Source organism: Erinaceus europaeus, chromosome 3, assembly GCF_950295315.1.
Source record: "Erinaceus europaeus chromosome 3, mEriEur2.1, whole genome shotgun sequence".
Taxonomy (NCBI): domain Eukaryota; kingdom Metazoa; phylum Chordata; class Mammalia; order Eulipotyphla; family Erinaceidae; genus Erinaceus; species Erinaceus europaeus.
The window spans coordinates 175,367,157-175,390,420 of NC_080164.1; the positions used below are offsets into that span (position 1 = coordinate 175,367,157).

A 23,264-nucleotide genomic window follows, 5' to 3' on the forward strand; every position below is an offset into this window, starting at 1 on the left:
CCTTCAGTGCTGCGGGGAGCGGTCTTGAATCTGGGTTGCGCACAGAAAAAGCAGCACACTGTCCAAGCGAACTGCTGTAGTGGCCTCTATATTCACTCCTTAGAGCCACTCTTATTATTTTTAATTTTTAATCATTTTTTAAATTTGTTGATTTAATAATGATCAACAAGACCGTAAGATGAGAGGGGTACGATTCCACACTATTCCCACCACCAGAGTTCCGTATCCTATCCCACCCCCTCCATTGGAAGCTTCCATATTCTTTTTTTTTTTTTTTTTTGCCTCCAGGGTTGTCACTGTGGCCTCGGTGCCTGCCCTACGAATCTACTGCTCCTGGTGGCCTTTTTTCCCCCCCATTTGTTGTTGTTGTTGTCATTGTTGATGCTGTTGTTATTGTCATCATTGTAGTTGTTATTGTTGGATAGGAAGACAGAGAAGGGGAGAGAAAAACCTGCTTTGCCATTTGTGAAGCGAATCCCCCTTGCAAGTGGGGAGCCAGGGCTCAAACCTGGATCCTTAACGCTGGTCCTTGTGCTTCGCACCATGTGCACTTAACCTGATTAGCCACCTCCGGCCCCCTGCGGCTTCCATATTCTGTATCCCTCTGGGAGTACAGACCCAGGATCATTAAGGATGCAGGATGTGGGAGGTCTGGCTTCTGTAATTGCTTTTCATGGATGTTGGCAGGTCGATCCATACCCCCAGCCTGCTTCTATCTTTCCCTAGTGGGGCAGGGCTCTGGTGAGGTGGGGTTCCAGGATACATTGGTGAGGTCATCTGCCCAGGGAAGTCAGATTGGTGTCATGGTAGCATCTGCAATTTGGTGGCTGAAAAGCATTAAAATATAAAGTGGAAAAAATGTTTAATAATCTGGAACATAAAGGTAAGAATATAGCAGATGAGATTTGGGATCTTTATGTTGAAAGCAGCTAGAAAGTGTATTTTAGATATATTCCAAGGGACCAATGTAAATATTTATTTTTTTAGCTATTTTTTTTTAAGAAAGGAGACATTAACAAAACCATAGAATAAGAGGGGTACAATTCCGCACAATTCCCATAACCCAATCTCCACATCCCCCCCCCCCTCCCCTGATAGCCTTCACATTCTCTATCTCTCTGGGAGCCTGGATCCAGGGTCGTTGTGGGTTGCAGAGGGTGGAAGGTCTGGCTTCTGTAATTGCTTCCCCACTGAGCATGGGCGTTGACTGCTCTATCCATACTCCCAGTCTGCCTCTCTCTTTCCCTAGTAGGGTGGGGCTCTGAGGAAGTGGCGCTCCAGTACACATTGATGGGGTCGTCTGTCCAGGGAAGTCTGGTCAATTTTATTTATTTATGAGAGACGGAGAGAGGACCAGAGCACTGCTCAGTTCTGGCATAACGTAATGACAGGAGTCATTACCTTTGGCCTCTGGAGCTTAAGGCATGCAAGTTGATGCTCTTAACAGGCTAAGCTGTCTCCCTGCCAGTCAAAGGTATTTTAAAAAGTATTTTATATTTAAGAATTACCTTTTTCTAGTAATGTAGTACAGTGATTGCAGGAGGTGTCATTTTATGAATGGAACATAGCACCACTTTTTTTTTTTTCCTCCAGGGTTATTGCTGGGCTCAGTGCCTGCACCATGAATCCACCGCTCCTGGAGGCCATTTTTTCCCTCTTTTTATTGCCCTTGTTGTTGTAGCCTCGTTGTGGTTATTATTATTGCTGTTGTTGGATAGGACAGAGAGAAATGGAGAGAGGAGGGGAAAGACAGAGAGGGGGAGAGAAAGATAGACACCTGCAGACCTGCTTCACTGCCTGTGAAGCGACTCCCCTGCAGGTGGGGAGCCGGGGGCTCAAACCAGGATCCTTACTCCGGTCCCTGCGCTTTGCGCCACATGCGCCTAACCCACTGCGCCATTGCCTGACCCCCATAACACCACTTTTTATATTTTTCCCAGTTACCTGCTTTTACATAAATTAGAACATCTTTTGAAGTATATTTAGTGGTAGGAAATACAGTAAAAAGTGAAACCAACGTATGTCAGTGGGAAATGGAACACAGCATTGCTAGGAAAATGTTTTCTGAACATGTTTTGAAAATGTATTTATTTTAGATAAAGATAGAAAAAAATGAGAGGGAAGGAGGAGACAGGGAGACACACTTGCAGCACTGTTTCACCGCTTGTGAGCTGTCCCCCCTGAAGGTGGGGACTGGGAGCTTGAACCCAGGTCCTTGCACACTGTAATACATGAACTCAACCAGGTGCGTCAGTGCCTGGCCCCTTTCTGAATACTTCTAGGCGGTCAGAATGTTGTGCCAGAGCAAGTAAGGAATAGGCACAAGAAGGAGAAACAGCCTGAAATGAAGGTGATTGCATCTGAATTGTTCGGGGGAATCAGAGGGGAGCTTGGTGTAGTTTACATGACTACAGAGTGTATGCAGTGAATTACAGAATGATTCAGAGTGCTGTCAACTGGCTCCTGCAGACTGAGCATTTATGTAACAGATTCGTTCATTTGAAGTGAGTCAGTGTGCTGTATATGTTTCTGCTGGTGGTGACTGGGAAATATCTGTAATACTTTGTGTGAAGCTTTGGAGTTTAGGACAAACTAAAATCTTTACCACCCAGTGAACAAAAACAAAACAAAACAAAAACAGGTGTCATAGTCTGTAAGACTCCCAAGACATGACGTAGGTCGGATTAGAAACGTGTACAAGGAGGAAGATGGTGGCGTGTTTTCCTCCCCCTTTCTTCTGTAAACCATAGGTCTCTCTTCTGTTGGGATTTTCATCTAAGGTTTGGAGTTAAGTGTATTCACATATACTTTAAAGTACATTTCTCACGCTTGAGAGGGAGGGAAGGAGGGAGGGAGAGAGAGAGAGAGAGACAGAGAGAGAGAGAGAACTGAAGCTTCCTTCAGTGCTGATGCATGCTTCAAACCTGGGTCACACACATGGTGAGGCAGCACACTGTCCAAGTGAGCTAGTTCCTGGCCCACAGAAAAAAGTTTCTTTTTTAACTTTGCTGCTCTCACTTGATTTTTCTGAATTTTTGTTTTCTCTGTAAAGTTATGAATGGATTTGATTTGTCTTCCAGCTGATATACCCTGAATCCTAGTAGTCCTGAAAGGTAGGAGAGGTTTGGGGCCAGGAGATGATGCACCTGTTTGAGTTCACACGCTACAGTGTGCAAGGACCGGGATTCAAGCCCTCAGCCCCCACCTTCAGGGGAAAAGCTTCACGAGAGGTGAAACAGTGCTGCAGGTGTCTCTCGGTCTCTTCCTTCTCCGCCTTCCCTCTCACCTTCTCTCTGTCTATCCAAAATGGATCATTAAAAAAGTTGGCAGAAGTTAAAAATTATTTTTAACATTTCAGAAAGCCAGGGGAGGAAAAATCATACACTGACTTGCAACAAACCTGTGAACCAACAACAGATTTCTTTATATGGTTCAAACCTTCATATACTTCAAATTGATAAGTACTGTTTCTTCATAAAATTTGCCAAGCAAAGCATGTTACTTCCTATTGGCAAGTACTTGAATTAAGTTTAATAAGGAATTAAACTTTAAAAGACAGAAATCACCATGTTGTGTATCGTTGAAGGAGTGTTGCCTGAGGTTAGGCGCCCATGGTTTTCTTCCCAAATTATCAATTGACATTTCTGGGCAAACTGTATTTGTAATAATGTTTTTGTATTACTCAGTATGTGTAGTAGACTTCAAGGGGTTTAATTTTTTTATTGTTGTTGTAGTTATTGTTCTTATTGTCATCGTTGTTAGATAGGACAGAGAGAAATGGAGAGAGGAGGGGAAGACAGAGAGGGGGAGAGACAGATAGACACCTGCAGACGTGCTTCACCGCCTGTGAAGGGACTCCCCTGCAGGTGGGGAGCCCGGGGCTCAAACCGGGATCCTTACTCCAGTCCTTGCGCTTCGTGCACCTGCACTTAACACACTGTGCTACCTCCCGACTCCCCAAGGAGTTTAGTTTCATGAGTCTCTGTCCATTTCTGTCTCTCTCTCTCTCTCTGATAGAGGCAAAGAAAGAGAACACAAAAGAGCAAAATAGCACTGCAGCTTCCTTCCATAACATGCATTGGGGGCCGGGTTCAAACCTGGACCGTGTTTGTGGCAAAAACACACTAATACCATGTGATCTATTTCACTGGCCCCCAAGATTAGCTTTCACTTACTACACACCCAAACTTAATTTCATTTGTTCCTGTTCAGTTAAATTGTGTTCTAAAAATGTATTGATTAGTTCATTTACAAGTATTTTTTGCATTGGAGGTAGATGTTACATAACATTCCAGTGTACAGAAGTCTGTAATGGCAGTTAAAGTTTTGTATGGCCGTTTCAGCTACATGCTGTCAGTGTTAATGTGTTTCCTGACAATTAAGTTCTAAGTTTGGAAAATAAAACATTGTAGTATTTTCTGACGTTACTACTTTGATTCCCTTCTCCTACCCTTCTCTGCTACCCAACCAAAATGACAGTCTAGAGTATTGGACTCCACTAACAAGTAATATACATATAACCGCCTGTTACTTGTGTTAATTGAGACAACGGAGGGAGAGATTTTTTTTAATAAGTCAAGGCAACATCATTTTCCACCTATAAACTGCATACTTAATATGTTAGTTGGCATGCCGGTGAGGGAATGTGACAGTAAGTTAGTGGGTAATTAACATGTCTCTGGCTTTTTTTTTTTTAAACGAAGACATAATGCCTTGTTCTGATTCACCTTAAGAGGAAGGAAGTAATTTTTAAATGTCTTTGTCATTTAGTAGATGCTTTTAGTCTATATGGAAGGCAATTTACTAATGAGACACTTGTTCACTAGTAGTCAAGAAGTGTCAAATGAATGTGCTATGTCTGTAGTTGTCAAAACGCACATGGGAATATGTTTTTATAACACATTTTTAATATAACACATTTTTTTAACTTACCCACAATGTAGAAGAACGCTGGTCCATCACTTCAGATCTCTGCCTTTTTTTAATCATCTGGGGCTTTACAGCTCTCTGATGCTTTTTTCAGATTTTCAGATAGAAACAAAGAAGGACAGGTGTGGTTTGGCGTGTGGCGGAGAAACAGCCCCAAAGCTTTCTTCAGTGCGTCAGGTTGGATATGCCACATACTACCCGAGTGTGTTATTTCGCTGGCCCTGCGTCCCTAGATTCTCATAATTGCTGTGGAATAATATAATTTGCAGCTAAATTTTGTTGTTGTCACACATCCTTGTTTTTCAAAAGTATTAATCATATTACTCATTAATCATAAATACCATTTCAAAACATTCATCAGCACCTAGAGCCCGGCATTCCGAGTGTGTAATGGGTCTTAGGGCTCCAGAGCTCTCTGGTGCCATCTACTGAATTCAGGGAAGCATGTGAGAAGCAGATGAGTGTCTCTCTCACTTTCCGGTTTTTGACTTTTAAATGTTTTAAAGAAAAAAGCTTTAAAGTCAGATTTATTAAGCGTAGTTTCGGGTTTATAGAAAAATTGAGCAGGAAGTAAAATTCCTATCTAATTCTCTCCATCTTTGTCCCCCTGTGCACATCTTAGTGTGCTGTATTTGTTAATGACTGATGCATCAGTCAGTATCAAGCATATGTTAAAGCCTATAGTTTACATTCAGTTCACTTCTTATCCTTTATACAGCTGTGTGGACTTTGGCAAATGACATTACATGCCATACACAGTTTTCAGTTCCCTAAAAAAGAATTCTTTCCTTGGGGCCTAGTGCTGGCTCACACATTACCATATGCAAAGAAGTTAGGCTCAAACCTCTGGTCCCCAAAAGCAGGGGGAAACACTTCATGAGTGGTAAAGCAGGGCAGCAGCTGTCTGTCTCTCTGTCTCTGTCTCTCTCTTTATTTATCTCCCCCTTTGTCCTATCAAATAAGAGAGAAAAAAATTGGCCACCAAGAGTGGTGGATTCACTGTGTAGGCATTGAACCCCAGCCACAACCCTGGCTGCAATAGTAATAATAAGTTTTTTTGTTTTGTTTTTTGCCTCCGGGGTTATCTCTGGGGCTTGGTGCCTACACTACAACTCCACTGGTCCTGGAGGCCATTTTTTGTTGCCCTTGTTGTTGGTATTATTGTTGTTAGTGCTGGATAAAACAGAAATCAAGACAGGAGAGGAAGACAGAGAAGGGGAGAGAAAGATAGACACCTGCAGACCTGCCTCACTGCTTGTGAAGCAGCCCCCCACTCCCACAAGTGGGGAGTTGGGGCTCGAACCAGGATCCTTATGTGGGTCCTTGAACCACGTGCGCTTAACCTGCTGCGTTACAGCTCAGCCTCCAGTGAGTTGTTTTTTTTTTTAGTTCCTTTGCATACAGTGAATTTTCATATAGATGTGGATTTATTCCTGAACTCCCTACTCTGTCCCATTGATTTGAATGCCTGCTCTTGTTGCTATAGGTGTTCAGATGTTTTAAACCTTCAGTGATTTTTTTTTTTTTTTTTGTATAGACAGAGAAGACAGAAAGACAGAGAGAGAGAGTGAAAGGGCACAGTACCAAAACTTCCTTCAGTGCAGTGGGGGCAGGGCTTGAACTGGGGTCCTGCATATAACAAAACAGCACACTCTCGAAGGGAGCTATTTCACCAGCCTATTCAGTGATTCTTCTAAGCAAATTATTATATTTTGTTAAACTACTTTATGGGATTCATAACTATATTACGGTGTGCGAATGCACTCAAACACATCATTAAGTAGGGAATGCCTTTTTTTTTCTCAGTGCAGGGGGTTAATGGTTTTCAGTCAGCAGTAAATACAATTGTTGGGACATGTGTAAAATTTCCCAGTTTTCTGTAAAATGCTCTAAATCCTCGACTAGGTCCTCCTCCACCCATCACGCACCAACCAGTTCACTGCTTTCTGAGATTGTCTAGATGTCCTTCCTGCTTACTAGCCCATTATCAAGAGCATTTGAGTGATAGCTCCTATTTTTACTGTCAAATGTGTCCTACTTAATTCTTTTTGTTTTTACAAACACTTATTTGTTTACTAATGGGAGAAAGGATGTGAGAGGGAGAACCAGAGCATCACTCTTGGACATGTGATGCTGGAGTCTGAACTTGGGAGCCCATGCTTAAGAGTGCAGCACAACATCTGTTGACTGCACCACCTCCCAGACCAACTGTTTTTTGTCTGTTTGTTTATGTGCTTTTGGACTTTGTTATTCATCACATATATATTTTAATTGTTACATAGTCTAAAATATCAAACATACACCTTTATAAGATGTGAATTTCTAGTGACATTTCATCTTTGATCTTGTCTGACTTTCATGTAGCGTCTCAGCCGTCTGTTGGTTACTGTTTGCATGGTGTGTCTAACCGTGGGGAATAAGCCTTTACGGTTCCTATGTTGCTCTTCACCAGAATTCACGGCGCCCTCCACTGTCACACCCCAGCAACCTTTGACAGACTTTATTCCAAATCCTCAATGCCACTGCTCCCAGCAGCCATTTCTTCTTCCTTTTCCTTTTCCTTTTCCTCTTTCATACAGGAGAAAGTGATTTTTCTAATTTTTTTATCTTTATTTACGTATTGGATAGAGACAGCCAGAAATAAAGAGGGAAGGGGGGGATAGAGAGGAAGAGAGACAGAAAGACACCTGCAGCACTGCTTCGCCACTCGTGAAGCTTTCCCCCTGCAGGTGGGGACCAGGGACTCAAACCTACGTCCTTGCGCACTGTAACATGTGCGCTCAACCAGGGGCGCCACCAGCCGGCCCCCCCCTCTTTTTTTTCTTCATCTTCTCTATATTCTACTACCTTTCTTAAATTGTATTTATTTTGTTCTTAAGGTAATGTTGGTTTACAACACTAAATGTTTTAGAAGTAGAATTTTACACCCCTTCACATCTTCCTAATGGGTTCCTACACCACACCTCTCACTGAAGTACAGATAGCTCTCCACCAGAATTCACGGCGCCCTCCACTGTCACACCCCAGCAACCTTTGACAGACTTTATTCCAAATCCTCAATGCCACTGCTCCCAGCAGCCATTTCTTCTTCCTTTTCCTTTTACTACTTCATACAGGAGAAAGTGAAAGAGACAGAGAGACAGACATACCTGCAGTTGGGGGCCAGGGACTTGAACTCTAGAATTTGAGTGTGTATACTGGGGACAGGTGGTGGCACACCTGGTTAAATGCTCACATTATAAAGCACAAGGACCCAGGTTCAAGCCCCTGCTCCCCACCTGCATGGGGAAGGCTTTCACAAGTGGTGGAGCAGGATTGCAGGTATCTTTCTCTCTGTCTCTCTCTCTCTCTTTCTGTCTCTCTGTCTCTCTCTCTCTCTCTCCTTCCAGGGTTATTGCTGGGGCTCGGTGCCTACAATACAAATCCACTGCTCCCGAAGGCTATTTTTTCTTGTTACCCTTGTTCTTTATCGTTGTTGTTGTTATTGCTATTGATGTCGTCGTTGTTGGATAGGACAGAGAGAAATGGACAGAGGAAGGGAAGACAGCGAGGGGGAGAAAAAGACACCTGCAGACCTGCTTAACCACCTGTGAAGCGACCCCCCCCCCCGCAGGTGAGGAGCTGGGGGCTCGAACTGGGATCCTTATTCTGATTTTTGCGCTTTGCGCCATATGCGTTTAACCCGCTTTGCTACCGGCTCCCCTCTCTGTCCTCACTTCCCTCTAAATTTCTGTCCTAGCAAATAAAGTTTAAAGAGAGAGAGAGAGAGAGAGAGAGAGAGTGTGTGTGTGTGTGTGTGTGTGTGTGTGTGTGTGTGTGTGTGTGTGTGTGTACTCCTGGGTGCACTGCCACCTGATCCCTCTTTAGTATTTCTTTTTCATGTTTTATTTTTTTAATTTTTATTAGTGATTTCATAATGGTCGACAAGATTGTGGGATAAGAGGAGTACAATTTATACAATTCTCACTACCAGAGTTCCACATCTCATCTCTTTCATTGAAGGTTCCCTATTCTTTATCCCTCTGGGAGTATGGACCAAAGATCTTTATGGAGTGCAGAAGGGAGGAGGTCTGGTCTGGCTTCTATAATTGCTTCTCTGCTGGACATGCCTATTTCTATCTTTCCCTGGTGGGGTGGGGCTCTGGGGAGACGAGGTTCCAGGACGCACTGGTGAGGTCGTCTGCTCTGTAGTATTTCTTTAATGGTAGTGGGTTCCTTTAACTCTTCATTGTGCCTTCAAACCTGAATGACAGTCTAGTTGAATAAAATATTCTTGGATGGAAGTCTTTTTTACTCGAAATTTGCAATAAATCCTGCCACTCCTTTCAAGTCCTTTCGAGTCTCTGATGATAAATCAGTTGATATAGTCCAAGCTGACACTTGTTTCTTTTTTTTTCTTTCTTTCTTTCTTTCTTTCTTTCTTTCTTTCTTTCTTTCTTTCTTTTTTTCTTGTTACTTTATCTTTGCTATTTACCATTTTATATTATGTGGCTTAGTGAGCTTATGTTTGGATTTTGTTTGTTTGTTCTTAACTTTCAGAACTTCCTGGATCTGAATGTGTATCTTCTCCACTTTATGGAAATTCTCAGTTCTTATTTCTTTAAATAAGAATTTTAGAGCCTGCATGGTGGTACACACCCGATTAGCATGCTCAAGGACCCGGGTTCATGCCCTCAGTCCCCACCTGCTGGGGGGAGAGCTTCACAGATAGTGAAGCAGTGCTACAGTTCCTCTCTCTCTCTCTCTCTCTCTCTCTCTCTCTTTCTTTCTTTCTCTTTCTCTCTCTCTCTTTTTTTTTTCCTTCTTCCAGTTGGGATCAACTTAACTCCCTGTCTTCTTAAATGCCAAACCCTTATTTTGATCAATACCACAACCTCAGTTGCAGCACTAAGAGAGGTGGAATCTCTCTGTGTAGATCTGTTTTCCAAATGTTTATCTCACTTTTCAAAATGAGTAGCACTGTGTGTACATGTGGCCCTCAGCTCTACTGCATCCTGCTGTGATAATCTCCCTCTCTCTCTCTCTCTCTCTCTCTCTCTCTCTCTGTGTGTGTCTCCTATATGTGATTCTTCTGGGGCCTGAGGAGAAGTGTGGCTCATCCTGAAGTTCAGACTCAGCATTCCTTGAGTCGCTTTTGTTCTGCAGTACAGCACCGGTGCATAGCTGGCCTGTATAGAGAGCCCAGCAGGTTGTGTGTGCAGAGAGCTCAAGAGAACTGTGTTTGTAGAAAATGTTTTTATGATTAAAATGCGATTTTTAAAAAACAGAGAAACACAGTAGGAAAGAAGGAAAGTCACTACAGCACCAAGACTCTCACCGGTGCAATGGGAACTGGCTCCTATCCGAACTGCGCATGACAAAGCTCGGTTCTTTCCTGCTAGCTGAGCTCTCAGGTCTGCAGTAACATCTGCATTTTTCTTTCTTTCTTTGCCTCCAGGGTTATTGCTGGGGCTCAGTGAATCCACTGCTCTTGGAGGCCAATTTTTTTCCCTTTTGTTGCCCTGGTTGGTTTTTATTATCATTGTCGTCGTTATTATTGTTGTTGTCGTTATTGTTGGATGGAACAGAGAGAAATGGAGAGAAGAGGGGAAGACAGAGAGACACCTGCAGACCTGCTTTATCACTTGTGAAGCGACTCCCCAGAAGGTGGGGAGCCGGGGGCTCGACCCAGGATCCTTACACCGGTCCTTGCACTTTGCGCCACATGAGTTTAACCCGCTGCGCTACCACCAGACCCCCACAAACCGTATTTCTAACCTAATCTCCAAGTAGCATATACTTCTGCAGTATGCAGGGATTCCAGAATTAAGGAAAGTTGACTGTTCAGTGCTCACTGGCCCTGGATGTAGCTCAACAGATAAGGCACTAGACTTTAAGCAAGATCCGTCCCTAGCAGTGCACCTGCCAGCGTGAGGCTCTCCTGCCTATCTGTCTGTCTCATTAATAAAGAAACATATGTAAAGAAAGCTGTACAGCAGAATACTCCTTACACAAGAACTGGTCTGCTTGGGCAAGAAGCCAAAACTCCTATCTATAAATATGTCCACTTCTCAGAGAAAATGTGGTTGCCTAATCAAGTATGTTTTGTCATCCAGCCCAAACTACCATTCATTCTACCTGGAAAGGCATTTGTAAAAAAAAATCTCACTTTTTACCTCTTTACAGGCTTCAAGCAGAATTTTGTATCGTGGCTAAACTGCACTATAGTTTTAGCTAATCAATATATTTTGTTTTGTTATTTTTTTATCATTTTATGATGAGAGGGTTAATGGTTTACAGTGCAGCCACTTTATCTATTGAATAGAGACAAAAACTGAGATGATAGAGGGCGATGAGAAGGAGAGAGAAAAAGAGACACCTGCAGGTGGTGACTGGGGCCTTGAACTTGGGTCCTCGCTCATTACAGCCTCTGTGACACTGCCCGGTCCCTGTTCTTGTTTTTCTGTATGGCTGAAATTTATCAAGTCCTTGATAATATTTGGCCATAAAACGCATATTTGGAAAAATAAAAGAATTTAATAGGGAACAAATAGATACTATGGTTAAGATATGTTAAGAATAATATGTGCACTTTGTATAGTAAGTTAAAAATCACTTGACTGCACATTTTGTAGTCAAATGCTAGTGCCTAATACAATACATTTGAATTAAAGCTCTTCTTTTCAGTGACTCCCCTGCTAAGCTATTTTGGTTGCATATTTCTGAAAATAAACAGTTCTACCGCTTTCCTAATTGTCTAGAGTACTTTAGTTTACACACACACACACACACACACACACACACACACACACACACACACACACACACACACACTTAGTGGGAAAATATGATGATCTAGCAGACAGCTCTCACCTGCCTACACAATCTGACCTCAGACTCACTGCCAGTTAGCGGCTTCAACCCCTCTTCCCCTGGTTTCCCATCCTCTTCAGCCTCTCCCCGTTAGAGTCCTTGGGCCTGCTGCAGTAGACCACCAGCTAGTCTTTATTCTTTCAATGTTTCATTGTGTATTTATTGGGGAGAGACAGAAAATGAGATGGAAGGGGGAGTAGAAAGAGAGCCATCTGCAGCACTGCTTCTCTACGAGTGAAGCTTGCCCTGCAAGTGGAGACCAGAGATTTAAACCAGGCGGGCTCCTTGGGCACGGAACTGTGCACCTTACTAGGTGTGCCACCACTTGGTCTCAACTAGCTAGTCTTGAAATTTCATGCTTTCTTTATTCCTATGTCACACCAGTGTGTGAGTCACCTGGTATTCGTCTTTCTCTTCCTGGTTTACGCACTCACCTGATTTTTTTCAAGTTCCATCCAAGAAATAGCAGAAGGGAAGATTTCAGCATTCTCTATAGCTGCATAGTATTCCCTTGTGTTTATCGGGGGTGGGGAAAATTCATCCTGTCCACAGGCCTTATTACCCACAGAAGCATTTGTTTGCATGTGTGGGCTATTACAGATAGTGCGGCTACGGACATAGGTGTGCGTAGGCTGCTTGGGATGTGTGTTTCCTGTTCTTTGGATGGATCCCTGGGAGAAGAATTGCCAGATCGTATGGTGGGTCCACTTCTAATGTTCTAGGGGCTTTGAGTGCACAGGTCATTCATCTTCTGTGTAAATTTATTACTAGATACCGTTGTTCTTTCTTGCTATTACAGTAAATGAAGTTGATTTCTTCTTCTAGTTTGCTATTTGTATAAAGGAATGTTGCTGATTTTTGTATATTAATTTTGCATTTTTGCCACCTTTCTGTGTAACCTAATTGTTTTACAAGTGTCCTACTCCTTTTTCTTGCCTGATGTCTCGGACTTCTATGACTCGGTTGAGTAATCACTGTGAGGGCAGACAACCTTGTCTTGCACCTCATCGAAGATGGGAAGCTTTCGGTTTCTTGCCACAGAATATGATGCTGGCTGTACTTGTGTAGTGTAGAGACTTTATTAGACTGAGACATTTCCCATCAATCCCTATTTTTAAAAAAGTTTTAGTTTTGAAGGATGTGGAGCCTTGTCAGAAGTGTTCCTTGCATCTGTTGAAATAATTGTGTTTGTTTTATTTCCCTGCTGTTGACATAGTAGATTGCATCCGTGTGCATATTGCATCATCCTGGTGTCCCTGGAAGCCCACTTGACTGTGATGTACAGTCTCTTTAATGTACTTAAAATTTCAAGTGAAAATGATTATTTTAAAGAAATGATTCAATTTACCATGTTGGTGCCAAGGAGATATAGCATAATGGTTTTACAGAAGGCTTCTACTTCTGAGATTCCAAGGTCCCAGGTTCAATCCTCAGCACCACTGTAAGCCAGTGCTGAGCAGTGCTCAGATAAAAATAAAATAAAGTAAATTTAGCACATTGTAGATTTGTTTTCATAGTAGTTTAATCTGATGGTCTATAACTAAGTCCCAGAAACCACTGACAGCTTCAGATTGATGCGAAAAGATTTCTGAAATCATTAATTTATAATGAAAATAAGTTTTGGGGGTAGATAGTGTAATGGTTATGCAAAGAGACTCTCATACCTGAGGCTCCAGTCCTAGGTTCAGTTCTCACACCACCATAAACCAGAACTGACCAGTGCTTTGGTTAAAAAAAAAAAAGTAATGAAAATAAGTTTAAATTTGTGTTCCTCTTTTTTAATGTATATTCTGTTTATTTCTTCCCTAGATCTTCCTCAGAACTGTGATCCTAACATTCCCTTAGTTGCTCAGGAATTAATGAAAAAGATGATACGTCAGTTTGCAATTGAGTATATTTCAAAAAGTGGTAAAATTCATGAGAATAGAAATGGTTCAATTGGACCAAGTTTAATATGTAAAAGTATTCAAATGAATCAAGCAGAAAACTCTCTTCAGGAAGAGCAGGAAGGCCCCTTAGACCTCACTGTGAATCGAATGCAAGAACAAAATACTCAGCCAGGTAAGATTTTTGTGTGTTTGATTTGTGTTTTAAAATCTTTAACCTGTATGTTTGTATAAATATGTGGATGTTTGTGTATATATATATACATATATATATATATACACTCGTATGTAAAATATTCATAAAGATGACCTAGAAATAGTACTTGCAGCAAGGATTATACAGAAGTGCTTTTATATTGCATTTAGTTTTATTTAGTTAGAGCTTTTATATTGCATTTAATTTTATTTACAGGAGGAGAAATTTGAGCTGCTTCAGTTTCGCTTTCACAATAAAATATATGAACCTGGCAAGATAGCTCACCTAGGAGGGAACATGCTTGTTGACATGTGAGTGGCCCAGGTGCAGGGCTAGCCCCTCTACTGGGGCAGGTTCAACTCTATGGTGTCTTTCTCTCTGTCTCTCTCTGTCTCTCGGTCTCTCTCTCTCTCTCTCTCTCTCTGTCTCTCTCTGAAAAAGATTGTCTAGAGCAGTGAAGTCTTGGTAACAACAAGCAAAAAGAAATACAAGTTATAATGGGAGAATCTTAAGAAGCAATTTAAAAACCAAGTATACATATGCAGGAATGATTATAGTAAAATCTTATTTTTTAAATGTAAAGCTCAGAATTAAGCACTTGCTGTTTTGCACTTAAGTAAAAATTTGCGATGCTTCTAGGAATAGAGGAACACTGATACATGGTTAACTGTATTGTCATCTTGTGGTTAGCTGTTGAGAAATCTGTTTTTCACAAGACGCCTATATGGTGAAGGCTATGTTGGACATAATTAAAGAAAGAGCCATAACTTCAGAGGAAAGAAGGAAGGGCTTTTTGTGTTGGAGGGGAGGGAGGGGGGGGTGGCAAATAATTGCTTGGAGAAGAGAGAACCAAGTGGGTTTTGATAACAGGTTAAGAATGATTGTTAGAAAAATGTATAGGATGATACCCCTCTTACCCCACAGTCTTGTCGAACATTATTAAGTCACTAAGAAAAGAATAATGTCGTAGGGATAGATGGTGGTGCACCACACACATTAGTGCATGCCCCAGGGTGAAACTTTGCACGTAATGGAGCTGTGCTGCAAGTGTCTCTCTTCTCCTCGTCTCCTCTTCTCCTCTATTGCTCTCTGTCAAAAAATGTCCACTGCTAATAATGGAGTTGTGCGGGCTCCAAGCCCCAGCAATAGCCCTGGTGGCAAGAAATGTCCACTGCTAATAATGGAGTTGTGCGGGCTCCAAGCCCCAGCAATAGCCCTGGTGGCAAGAAGTAAACAGGTAAAGAAAGTTGTCAGAAAATCAGCATTTCAGCTTTATTGCAGAAAGCAGTGTGTTACGCGCTCGCTGTAAAGAAAAGTTCAGTAACCACTCTTCAAAAAAGATCATATTTTTAATGTTAGACATTCAAATAACAATTCCTATTTAGCCAGAACACAGCTCAGTTCTGGCTTATAATGTTGTGGGGTATTGAACTCAGGGCTTTTTCACCTCAAGCATGAACATCTTTTGCTTAACTATTATTGAACATTAAAATAGAATCGGGAGGAGATGGGATACGGAGCTCTGGTGGTGGGAATTGTACCCCTCTTATCCTATGGTCTTGTCAGTGTTTCCATTTTATAAATAAATAAATTTTAAAAGCCTAGTTTTAGGTTGTACGAGCTTATGTAGAATATCTTAGAAGTCAAATGATGATTATCTTAGAGGGCATAAAAAGAAATGTCAAAGATGACTATAACAATGCTTAAGGGGAAATCTATCGATACATAGGAGAGAGAGGGAGAGAGAAGATACATAGGAGAGAGAGAGAGAAAACCAGACATCACTTTGTTACATGTGCTGCTGGCGACTGAACTCAGGACCTCATGCTTGAGCGTCTAGTGCTTTGTCCTCTGTACCACCTCCCTCACCTTTTCTACACTCTCCTTCTAGTTCTATCAAAAACTCAAAAACAAAAAAACAAAAAACAAAACGTGATTGCTAGGAATGGTGGACTGTAGTGCAGGCACTGAATCCCAACAATAATCCTGTGGTAAAAACAACAACAGGAGTGGGGCGGTAGTGCAGCGGGTTAAGCGCATGTGGCGCCAAGTGCAAGGACCTGTGTCAGGATCCCGGTTCAAGCCCCTGGCTCCCCACCTGCCTGGGATTCCCTTCACAGGCGGTGAAGCAGGTCTGCAGGTGTCTGTCTATCTCTCCTCCTCTCTGTCTTCTCCATTTCTCTCTGTCCTATCCAACAACAACATCTGTTAACAATATAACTACAACAACAATAACTACAACAACAACAACAACAAAAAAAAACAGCAAAGGCAACAAAAGGGGAAATAAATATATATATATATATATAAAAAAAAAAAGAAACAAGAAAAGTAAATCCAAGCCTAAGCTCAGTCAAGTGAATAATTAAAATGGCAAATCTCAGGCAGAAGAGAGAAACTAAAGCATCTAGAGAAAAGCATAGAATTACCTATAAGGGAACATCCATGGGATTATTAAGTCACCAGCTTTGGGTTCCTGACCTCCACAGCACTGGTGGGAGTTCCAGTCCTGTAGTGTGTCTTCCTCTCTGTCTACAAATGTTAGCCCTGACCAAAAGCAAAAAAAGACTACTAGCTGATTTCTGAATGGAGAAGACCTCCACCCTCTACCCAGTTACGGTGTCAAGTAGGGTTGAAGACATAATGAAAAGTTTTTTCAGTAAACAGCAGTTCAAGAAATTCTCTGTGACTAAACCATCCCTGTAAGAACTACCAAAGGGACTTACATAAAATGAAAACACTGGGGCCAGGTAGTGGTACATCTGAGAAAGTGCATACCCGGAATCCAGTCTCAGGTCCCATCTGCAGGGAGGAGATTTTCTGAATGGTGGGTGAAGCAGTGCTGCAGGTGTCAGTCTCTTTCCTCCTCTATCTCCCTTTTCTCAATTTCTCCTGGAAGAAGGGAGGAAAGTTGGATGGGCCTCTGGGCATAGTGATTCATTGGGCAGGCCCCAAGTCCTAGCAGTAATCCTGATGGCAATAAAAAATGACCAAATGAATGAATGAATAATTTTTAAAAGTAAATACTGACAGAACACAAATCTTTAGTGGTGGATATGTGAACTCTACTATAACATTATAAGTTTGTGAGTCATTATTATACAAACACCTCATCACAGACCCCTGCAAGCGTCAACCCGGCTTTGACCTAGCACGTTATGATTGGGCCCTCCTCAATCGCTATCGAACAGGCCATGGCCGGTGTGCCGCTATGTTCCATCGCTGGGGAGCCAGAGACGACCCGAACTGCCCCTGCGGCTCCAGACAGACTATGACCCACATAGTCAACGACTGCCACCTCTCCAGATTCAAAGGAGGTCTCGAAACTTTACATCAGGCTCAACCTGATGCTGTTGACTGGCTACGGAAGAAGGGCAAATGCTAGAAGAAGAAGATACCATTAATTTTTTTAAAAAGGGACACTGGCCACTTCCTTATGTGCAAGAAATAAAACAAGGGGGTAAGCGAAGTCAAATGAAGACAAACCTTCAATCTCAGGCTGCAGCACTGAGATTATCACGGAGCACCAGCAGGCAGGTGGGAGTGAGTGAATTGCAAAGTTGAAGTTGGCCCAATAGACTTATAGGAGGTGAAGTATGTCAACACCTTTTGAAGAGGTGAGAAATTACACTTCTAAAATAATTAGTCTGATAAGCTAAAGTTACCTCAAAAATAATGCTGTTATTGGGAAAATAAAAACAACTTTACATGGAAAACTGAGTAAAGTTATACTATCTATTCATAGAAGAAATTTTAAAAGCTTCAACAGAACAGAAGGAAATAAACTCAACTATATTACTTTAGAGTTCATACCTATTTGGCGAATCTCCAAAGAAATACTCTCATGCATTACTCATGCATTACTGTGAAGAAATACTCGTGCATTACTGAATACAGACCAATATAGTTCTTATGGAGGAGATTGACAGCATCTCTTAAATTTGTTCTCCATAGCATTTGGGCAAGAAAAAAATTAAAGCAATTCAGATTGAAAGAGAAGTAGAACTATATCACAGATTGGAGTTGACTTAACACTATACTAAGGAAACCAAAAGAATCGTATAAAAACAAAAACTCTTCAAAATAACATTATAATTAAGTGGTAGCCTACAAAACAAATACGTAAAAGTTGATGGCATTTCTCTGTGCAAGCAGCGAAATAGAAGAGGAAATCAGCCCCATTTATATTAGCACACAAAAGAGCCAGGTACCTAGGTAGAGACTTGAGAAATGAGGTGAAAGAATTGTGCGTTCAAAACTGCATGTTGCTACTCATGGAGAAGAAAGATGATGCTCATGCATTGGGAGAATTAACATCACTAAAATGGGATAAGTGTTCAATACATTCATTGAAATTCCTGTCAAAATCCTGATTAATTTATTTTAAAACTTAGAACAACATCTATAGAAACTTGTTTGGAACCACAATAGACCCAGAATTGCTAAAGACATCCTGAGGAAAAAGCAAGAATGGAGTAAAAATTCAGACTATGTTACATGACTATAATAATCAAGACTGCATCGTTCTGGAATAACAATAGACACACAGATACTCCGTACAGAGTGGGAGAAAATCTCTATATTGTTATGTATAGGACAAAAGGCTAGTACTCAAAATGTTTAAAGAGCTCACCAAACTCCCCAGAAAAATGACCCTATCCAAAAGTGGGGAGAAGATATGAACCAAATACTCACCAAAGAACAGATCCAAAAGGCCATCAGACATATGAAAAAATGTTCAAAATGATTGATTATTAGAAAACAGTGAGATACCACTTCACTCCTGTTGAGAATGTCATCAGAAATGCCAGCAACAGCAAGTGCTGGAGAGGCTATGGGGACAAAGGAATCCTCCTGTATTGCTAGTGGAATTATAAATTGGTCCAACCCTTGGATAGAGCAGTCTGGAGAACTCGCAGAAGGCTAGAAATGGACCTACCCTACCACCCTTTAACTCTTCTCCTAGGGATGTATCCTAAGGAATCAAACACAGTCATCCAAAAAGATCTGTGTCTACCTATGTTCATAGCAGCACATATTGTAATAGCCAAAACCTGGAAGCAACCCAGGAGTCCAACAGCAGATGATGAGTGGCTAAGAAAGTTGTGGTTTTTATACACAATGGAATACTACTCAGCTATTTAAAATGGTGACTTCACCTTCACCTTATCTTAGATGCAGCTTGTTGGAATCGTATGTTAAGTGAGATAAGCCACAAAGAGAAGGCTGAGTATGGGATGATCCCACTCCTAGGCAGAAGTTGAAAAATAAGAACCGAAGGGAAAGCACAAAGCAGAACTTGGATTGGTTTGGTGTGTGGCATCAAAATAAAGGACTTGTGGGGGCTTTCATGATGGAGGAGGACCTCAGCTGTGGGTGATGGTGTTTTGCAGTAAACTGAGAAATTCTACATATGTGTCAACAACTGTGTTTACTGTAAACCATTAATCCCCCTTTCCTTAGGCTTACACAGTATGACCAGCAGAGTTAACTACCATTTGCTTAACTCTTAAAAGTGAAATAGACTACAAGAGATTCAGCTATATCTGCTTACACAATCTGCTTACAGATTACAGCTCAACTTTCATTCCCCAACTTCCACCCCCATCCTCCAAATAAATTTTAAAAAATTAAAAGGCAGGCCATGAATTTGTCAAATAAGCAAGGTCAGCACCATCTGTGCTGGGGTTTGAGGGTGCACCTGGTTGAGTGCACATATTACCATGCACATATTACCAAGCACAAGGACCCATGTTCAAGCCCCCCAGTCCTCTCCCTCTGGGTTTCCCCCTCCCTTCTCAATGTCTGTCCTATCAAGTAAAAAGAAGGGGGGTGGGGAATGGCCACCAGGAGCAGTAGATTCATGGTGCAAGCACCAAACACCAGCAGTTACCCTGGAGGAGGGAGGGAGAGGGAGAGGGAGGGGGAGAGAGAGAGAGAGAGGAACAGAGAGAGAGAGAGACAGACAGAGAGAGACAGAATGAGAATGAGAGAACACTTGCATGCCTCCACCTGAGGAGCTGTAGCCTACTTTGCACGGTCAGTGTAGAAGGAGGTGAAGTGGTCCAAGCCTCACCCCCATCCCCATCTAATTTTTGGTTGTAGAGTAACTTTAACTTTTAAATTTAAAGAATCTATTTTTATTCTAAAACAAAAGTCTAAAATACTTTAGAATTGAGAGAATTGAAATAATTCCTTCAATACCATTGACTGGGAACAGCAGATTTCTAGAGCATGTGTTTCGTATGCTACAAATCACATTAATGTGAGCAAAAGCTGAGCTAATGAATTGAGCAATAAGTCTGGGTTAGGTCGTAGTGATTTTTGCTCATCTTACAATGTCGTGAAATCAGTAACATTTTAATTGCTGAAAAAGAAAGATGAATGAGGTGTAGTGAAGGAGAAGATCGTGTTCTTTTAGTAGATTGTAGCATTTTACTGTATCTGAAACGCAGATGAGTCCAAGCTCCTGACCCTGCGGACCTGATTCATGGGAGACAAAGATATTTAAGTTAGTAATTATATGAGCTTGTCGTGAGTGTTCCATAGGATGCTGTTAACTCAAGGGAGATGATAGTGTTTTCTTGGGAGATCTGGGTCATTAAGATGAGTAGCAATCTGGCTGACTGAGCAGGTAGAAAGTGTCCTGAGGAGGGAGATGTATTGCATCTTGAGAGAGCTGGCACCAACCACATCACACGCTGGAGGTGATACAGGTGCCCAGACATAGCGGAAGTCCGTTTGTCTTGGTTGAGATGAGTTGGAGACTAAGGACAACATTGGATGGCTGGACAAGATACATCACTTAGCCACCGCGAAGGGCCTGTGTGCGTTACGTTTTGTCCAGCCTCCCTCTGAAGACATTCTAAACTTTTATTATACTGAATTTCTCCACACGCTTTTGAAATTCTTTTTTTTTTTTAATTTTTTATTTATAAAAAGGAAACATTGGCAAAACCATAGGATAAGAGGGGTACAACTTCGCACAATTCCTGCCACCAGAACTCCATGTCCCATCCCCTCCCCTGATAGCTTTCCTATTCTCTATCCCTCTGGGAGTATGGACCCAGGGTCATTGTGGGATGCAGAAGGTGGAAGGTCTGGCTTCTGTAATTGCTTCCCCACTGAACATGGGCGTTGACAGGTGGTCTATCCATACTTCCAGCCTATCTCTCTCTTTCACTAGTGGGGAAGGGCTCTGGGCTTTTGAAATTCTTTTCAGCAACTATTTATTGAATACTTGTGTGCCAGGCACTATTCTAAGCAGTGGGCATGCACTGGTGGATGAAATAGACCTTGCCTCTACCTTCATATAGCTGATAGGCTGGTGACTTAACACCAGCGAGTAAGCAAATCGGATACAGCCTGCTAAATGATAAAGACACGGGTAAGTGCTTCAGGTGTAAGAACCTAGAATAGTGGCGGGCTAGTCCAGGTTCTGTCCAGACTAAAGAATGCCTAACATGGAGAGGTGGTGGCGGGGAGGAAGAGGGGAGTGTGGGATAAAAGGAAGAGCGAATTAGAAATCAGAGCACTTGCAATAAGGGCTTTTCTAAGTAGAGGAAACAGTGTGGAACCCAGAGAACAGAAAGAGCACATTATTCCCCCAGTAGATTTCCCCACTGGCTCCCTGATGTCCATTTTCTCCACAACAGGTTGAACCTTCTAAAACACAGCTGTAGATTGTGCCAGTCTTAACTCTCCGAATCCTCCAGTGGGTTCCTGTCTGTCTCAAAATTATTTCTCGCACGGCCTACGAGGCCGAGTAGGATTTGCCTTCACACTATTTCTGCTCTCTTCTCACTGTGCCTGACTTCACTCCCCACCAGCCATGCCGACCTCCATTCTCCCCTCAGATACTCCAGACATCCTTCGATAGCACAACCTTTATTCCCTGCGGATGCTTCCCCTAGATAGCTGTTCAGCTCTTACCGCCGTGCTCCGAAACCTGTTCCAGTCAAAGAAACAAGCATGGATAGCACTTGGGAAAGCAGCAGCGTCCTCAGTCCTCCCCCCTTCACCCAGTTAGCTCACTGTGATTTGTTTGCCCTTACTGCCGCTTACCTGCAACCCGCGGTGGTGGTGGTGGTGTTTCTTGAACATGGTGAGTGTAGACACACCATGAGATTTGTGCCTAGTAAGTTATAGGTAGGACACTGACTGTCTCATTCTTCTTTGCACCTTACCAAGGTATGTGAGTGTTAGGTAAATTTATCTGGTAACAATAAAATTGAGTTGAAAACTTTTTTTAAGCCCAGTTGGATTTCTTTACTGTAATTGTAAGCAGGCACCACAAAGTATAACTTGTAATAACTTACCATGTGAGTTCTAAAAGTGCATTGTTTATACAGAGTTGTGTTCCGATTAGTAAGTGCTAATCATTGTTTACTTTCAGTGTTCTCTGTTTCATATGGCTTACATTTGTATCACTTTCTCGAAGCCTTAAATAGCACCCAGCTGTAGTGGGCAATCATACATTAGTGAGAAAGGCTACCAAGGATTTATTTTAAACAGATAGTAGCCTGTATTTTATACTTATTGTTACTTTCTTCTTTATTGTTTTGTGTATTTCTATTTACTTATTTTGGATACATATGGAAATTGAGAGGGAAGGGGTGTGTGTGTGTGTGTGTGTGTGTGTGTGTGTGTGTGTGTGTAAGAGAGGGGGAAGAAGAAGAAGAGGAGGAGGAGAGGTAGGGAGAGAGAAGGGAGAGAGAGAGAGACTTGCAGCCATGTTTCACAGCTTGTGAAGCTGCCTTCTGCTGTGGGGACCAGGGCTTGAACCTGGGTCCTTGTGCACTGTGATGTGTCTGCTCAGCCCGGTGCGCCACTGCCCGGCCAAGCCTGTTTCTTCATGTCACAGGGCAGTAACAACCTTTCTGCTCTTCTTTGTCCCTAGGTAGCGCCTTCCCAGTCATGTCTTACTGCTAAAGCTACAAGTTTGAGTCAGCAGGCCACATATAAATCTAAGTGTTCATTCCTCGGTCATGAATTAGAGAAACAAAATGTGAAATGTTAAATTGTAAGGATTCTTTGTCACAAATATAAAGTTTTTTCTCTTACAAAAATTATAGGGGATGGCGTGTTAGATCTCTCTACAAAGAAAACCAGCATAAGATCTGAAGAGTCATCTATATGTGAACCACCTTCTGAAAATGCATTGGCTGGGTAAGCAATATCTAGGAAATATTTTAATATTTATTATCTATGAAAAGAATTCTTAATGTTATTCCAAGTAGATCAACATACATAATTTTCCTCCAGAACTGTCACTCATAAGTGTGTGTCTCTCATACCTTCCATTTGTCCTTTCTCTTTCTTTTTTATTCTTTCTGTTAAAGAAAAGTTATCAGAACAATCACCAAACTTTAGTTCATGTTATTAAAAATGAACTACCAATT

General features: G+C 41.9%; 1 protein-coding gene across 7 annotated transcripts in view; it reads left to right on the forward strand.

The window, feature by feature from the left end:
- Window positions 1–23,264, forward strand: part of LCORL (ligand dependent nuclear receptor corepressor like) — a 146,994-nt gene that overhangs the window by 84,270 nt on the left and 39,460 nt on the right. For 6 of the 7 annotated variants that reach the window (XM_060188280.1, XM_060188284.1, XM_060188286.1 and 3 more), the window contains 2 exons: window positions 13,591–13,842; window positions 22,938–23,031. In XM_060188280.1, coding sequence (XP_060044263.1) covers window positions 13,591–13,842; window positions 22,938–23,031 — 346 coding nt within the window. The remainder of the gene's footprint in view (window positions 1–13,590; window positions 13,843–22,937; window positions 23,032–23,264) is intronic. The other variant, XM_060188287.1, reaches the window with a different exon arrangement.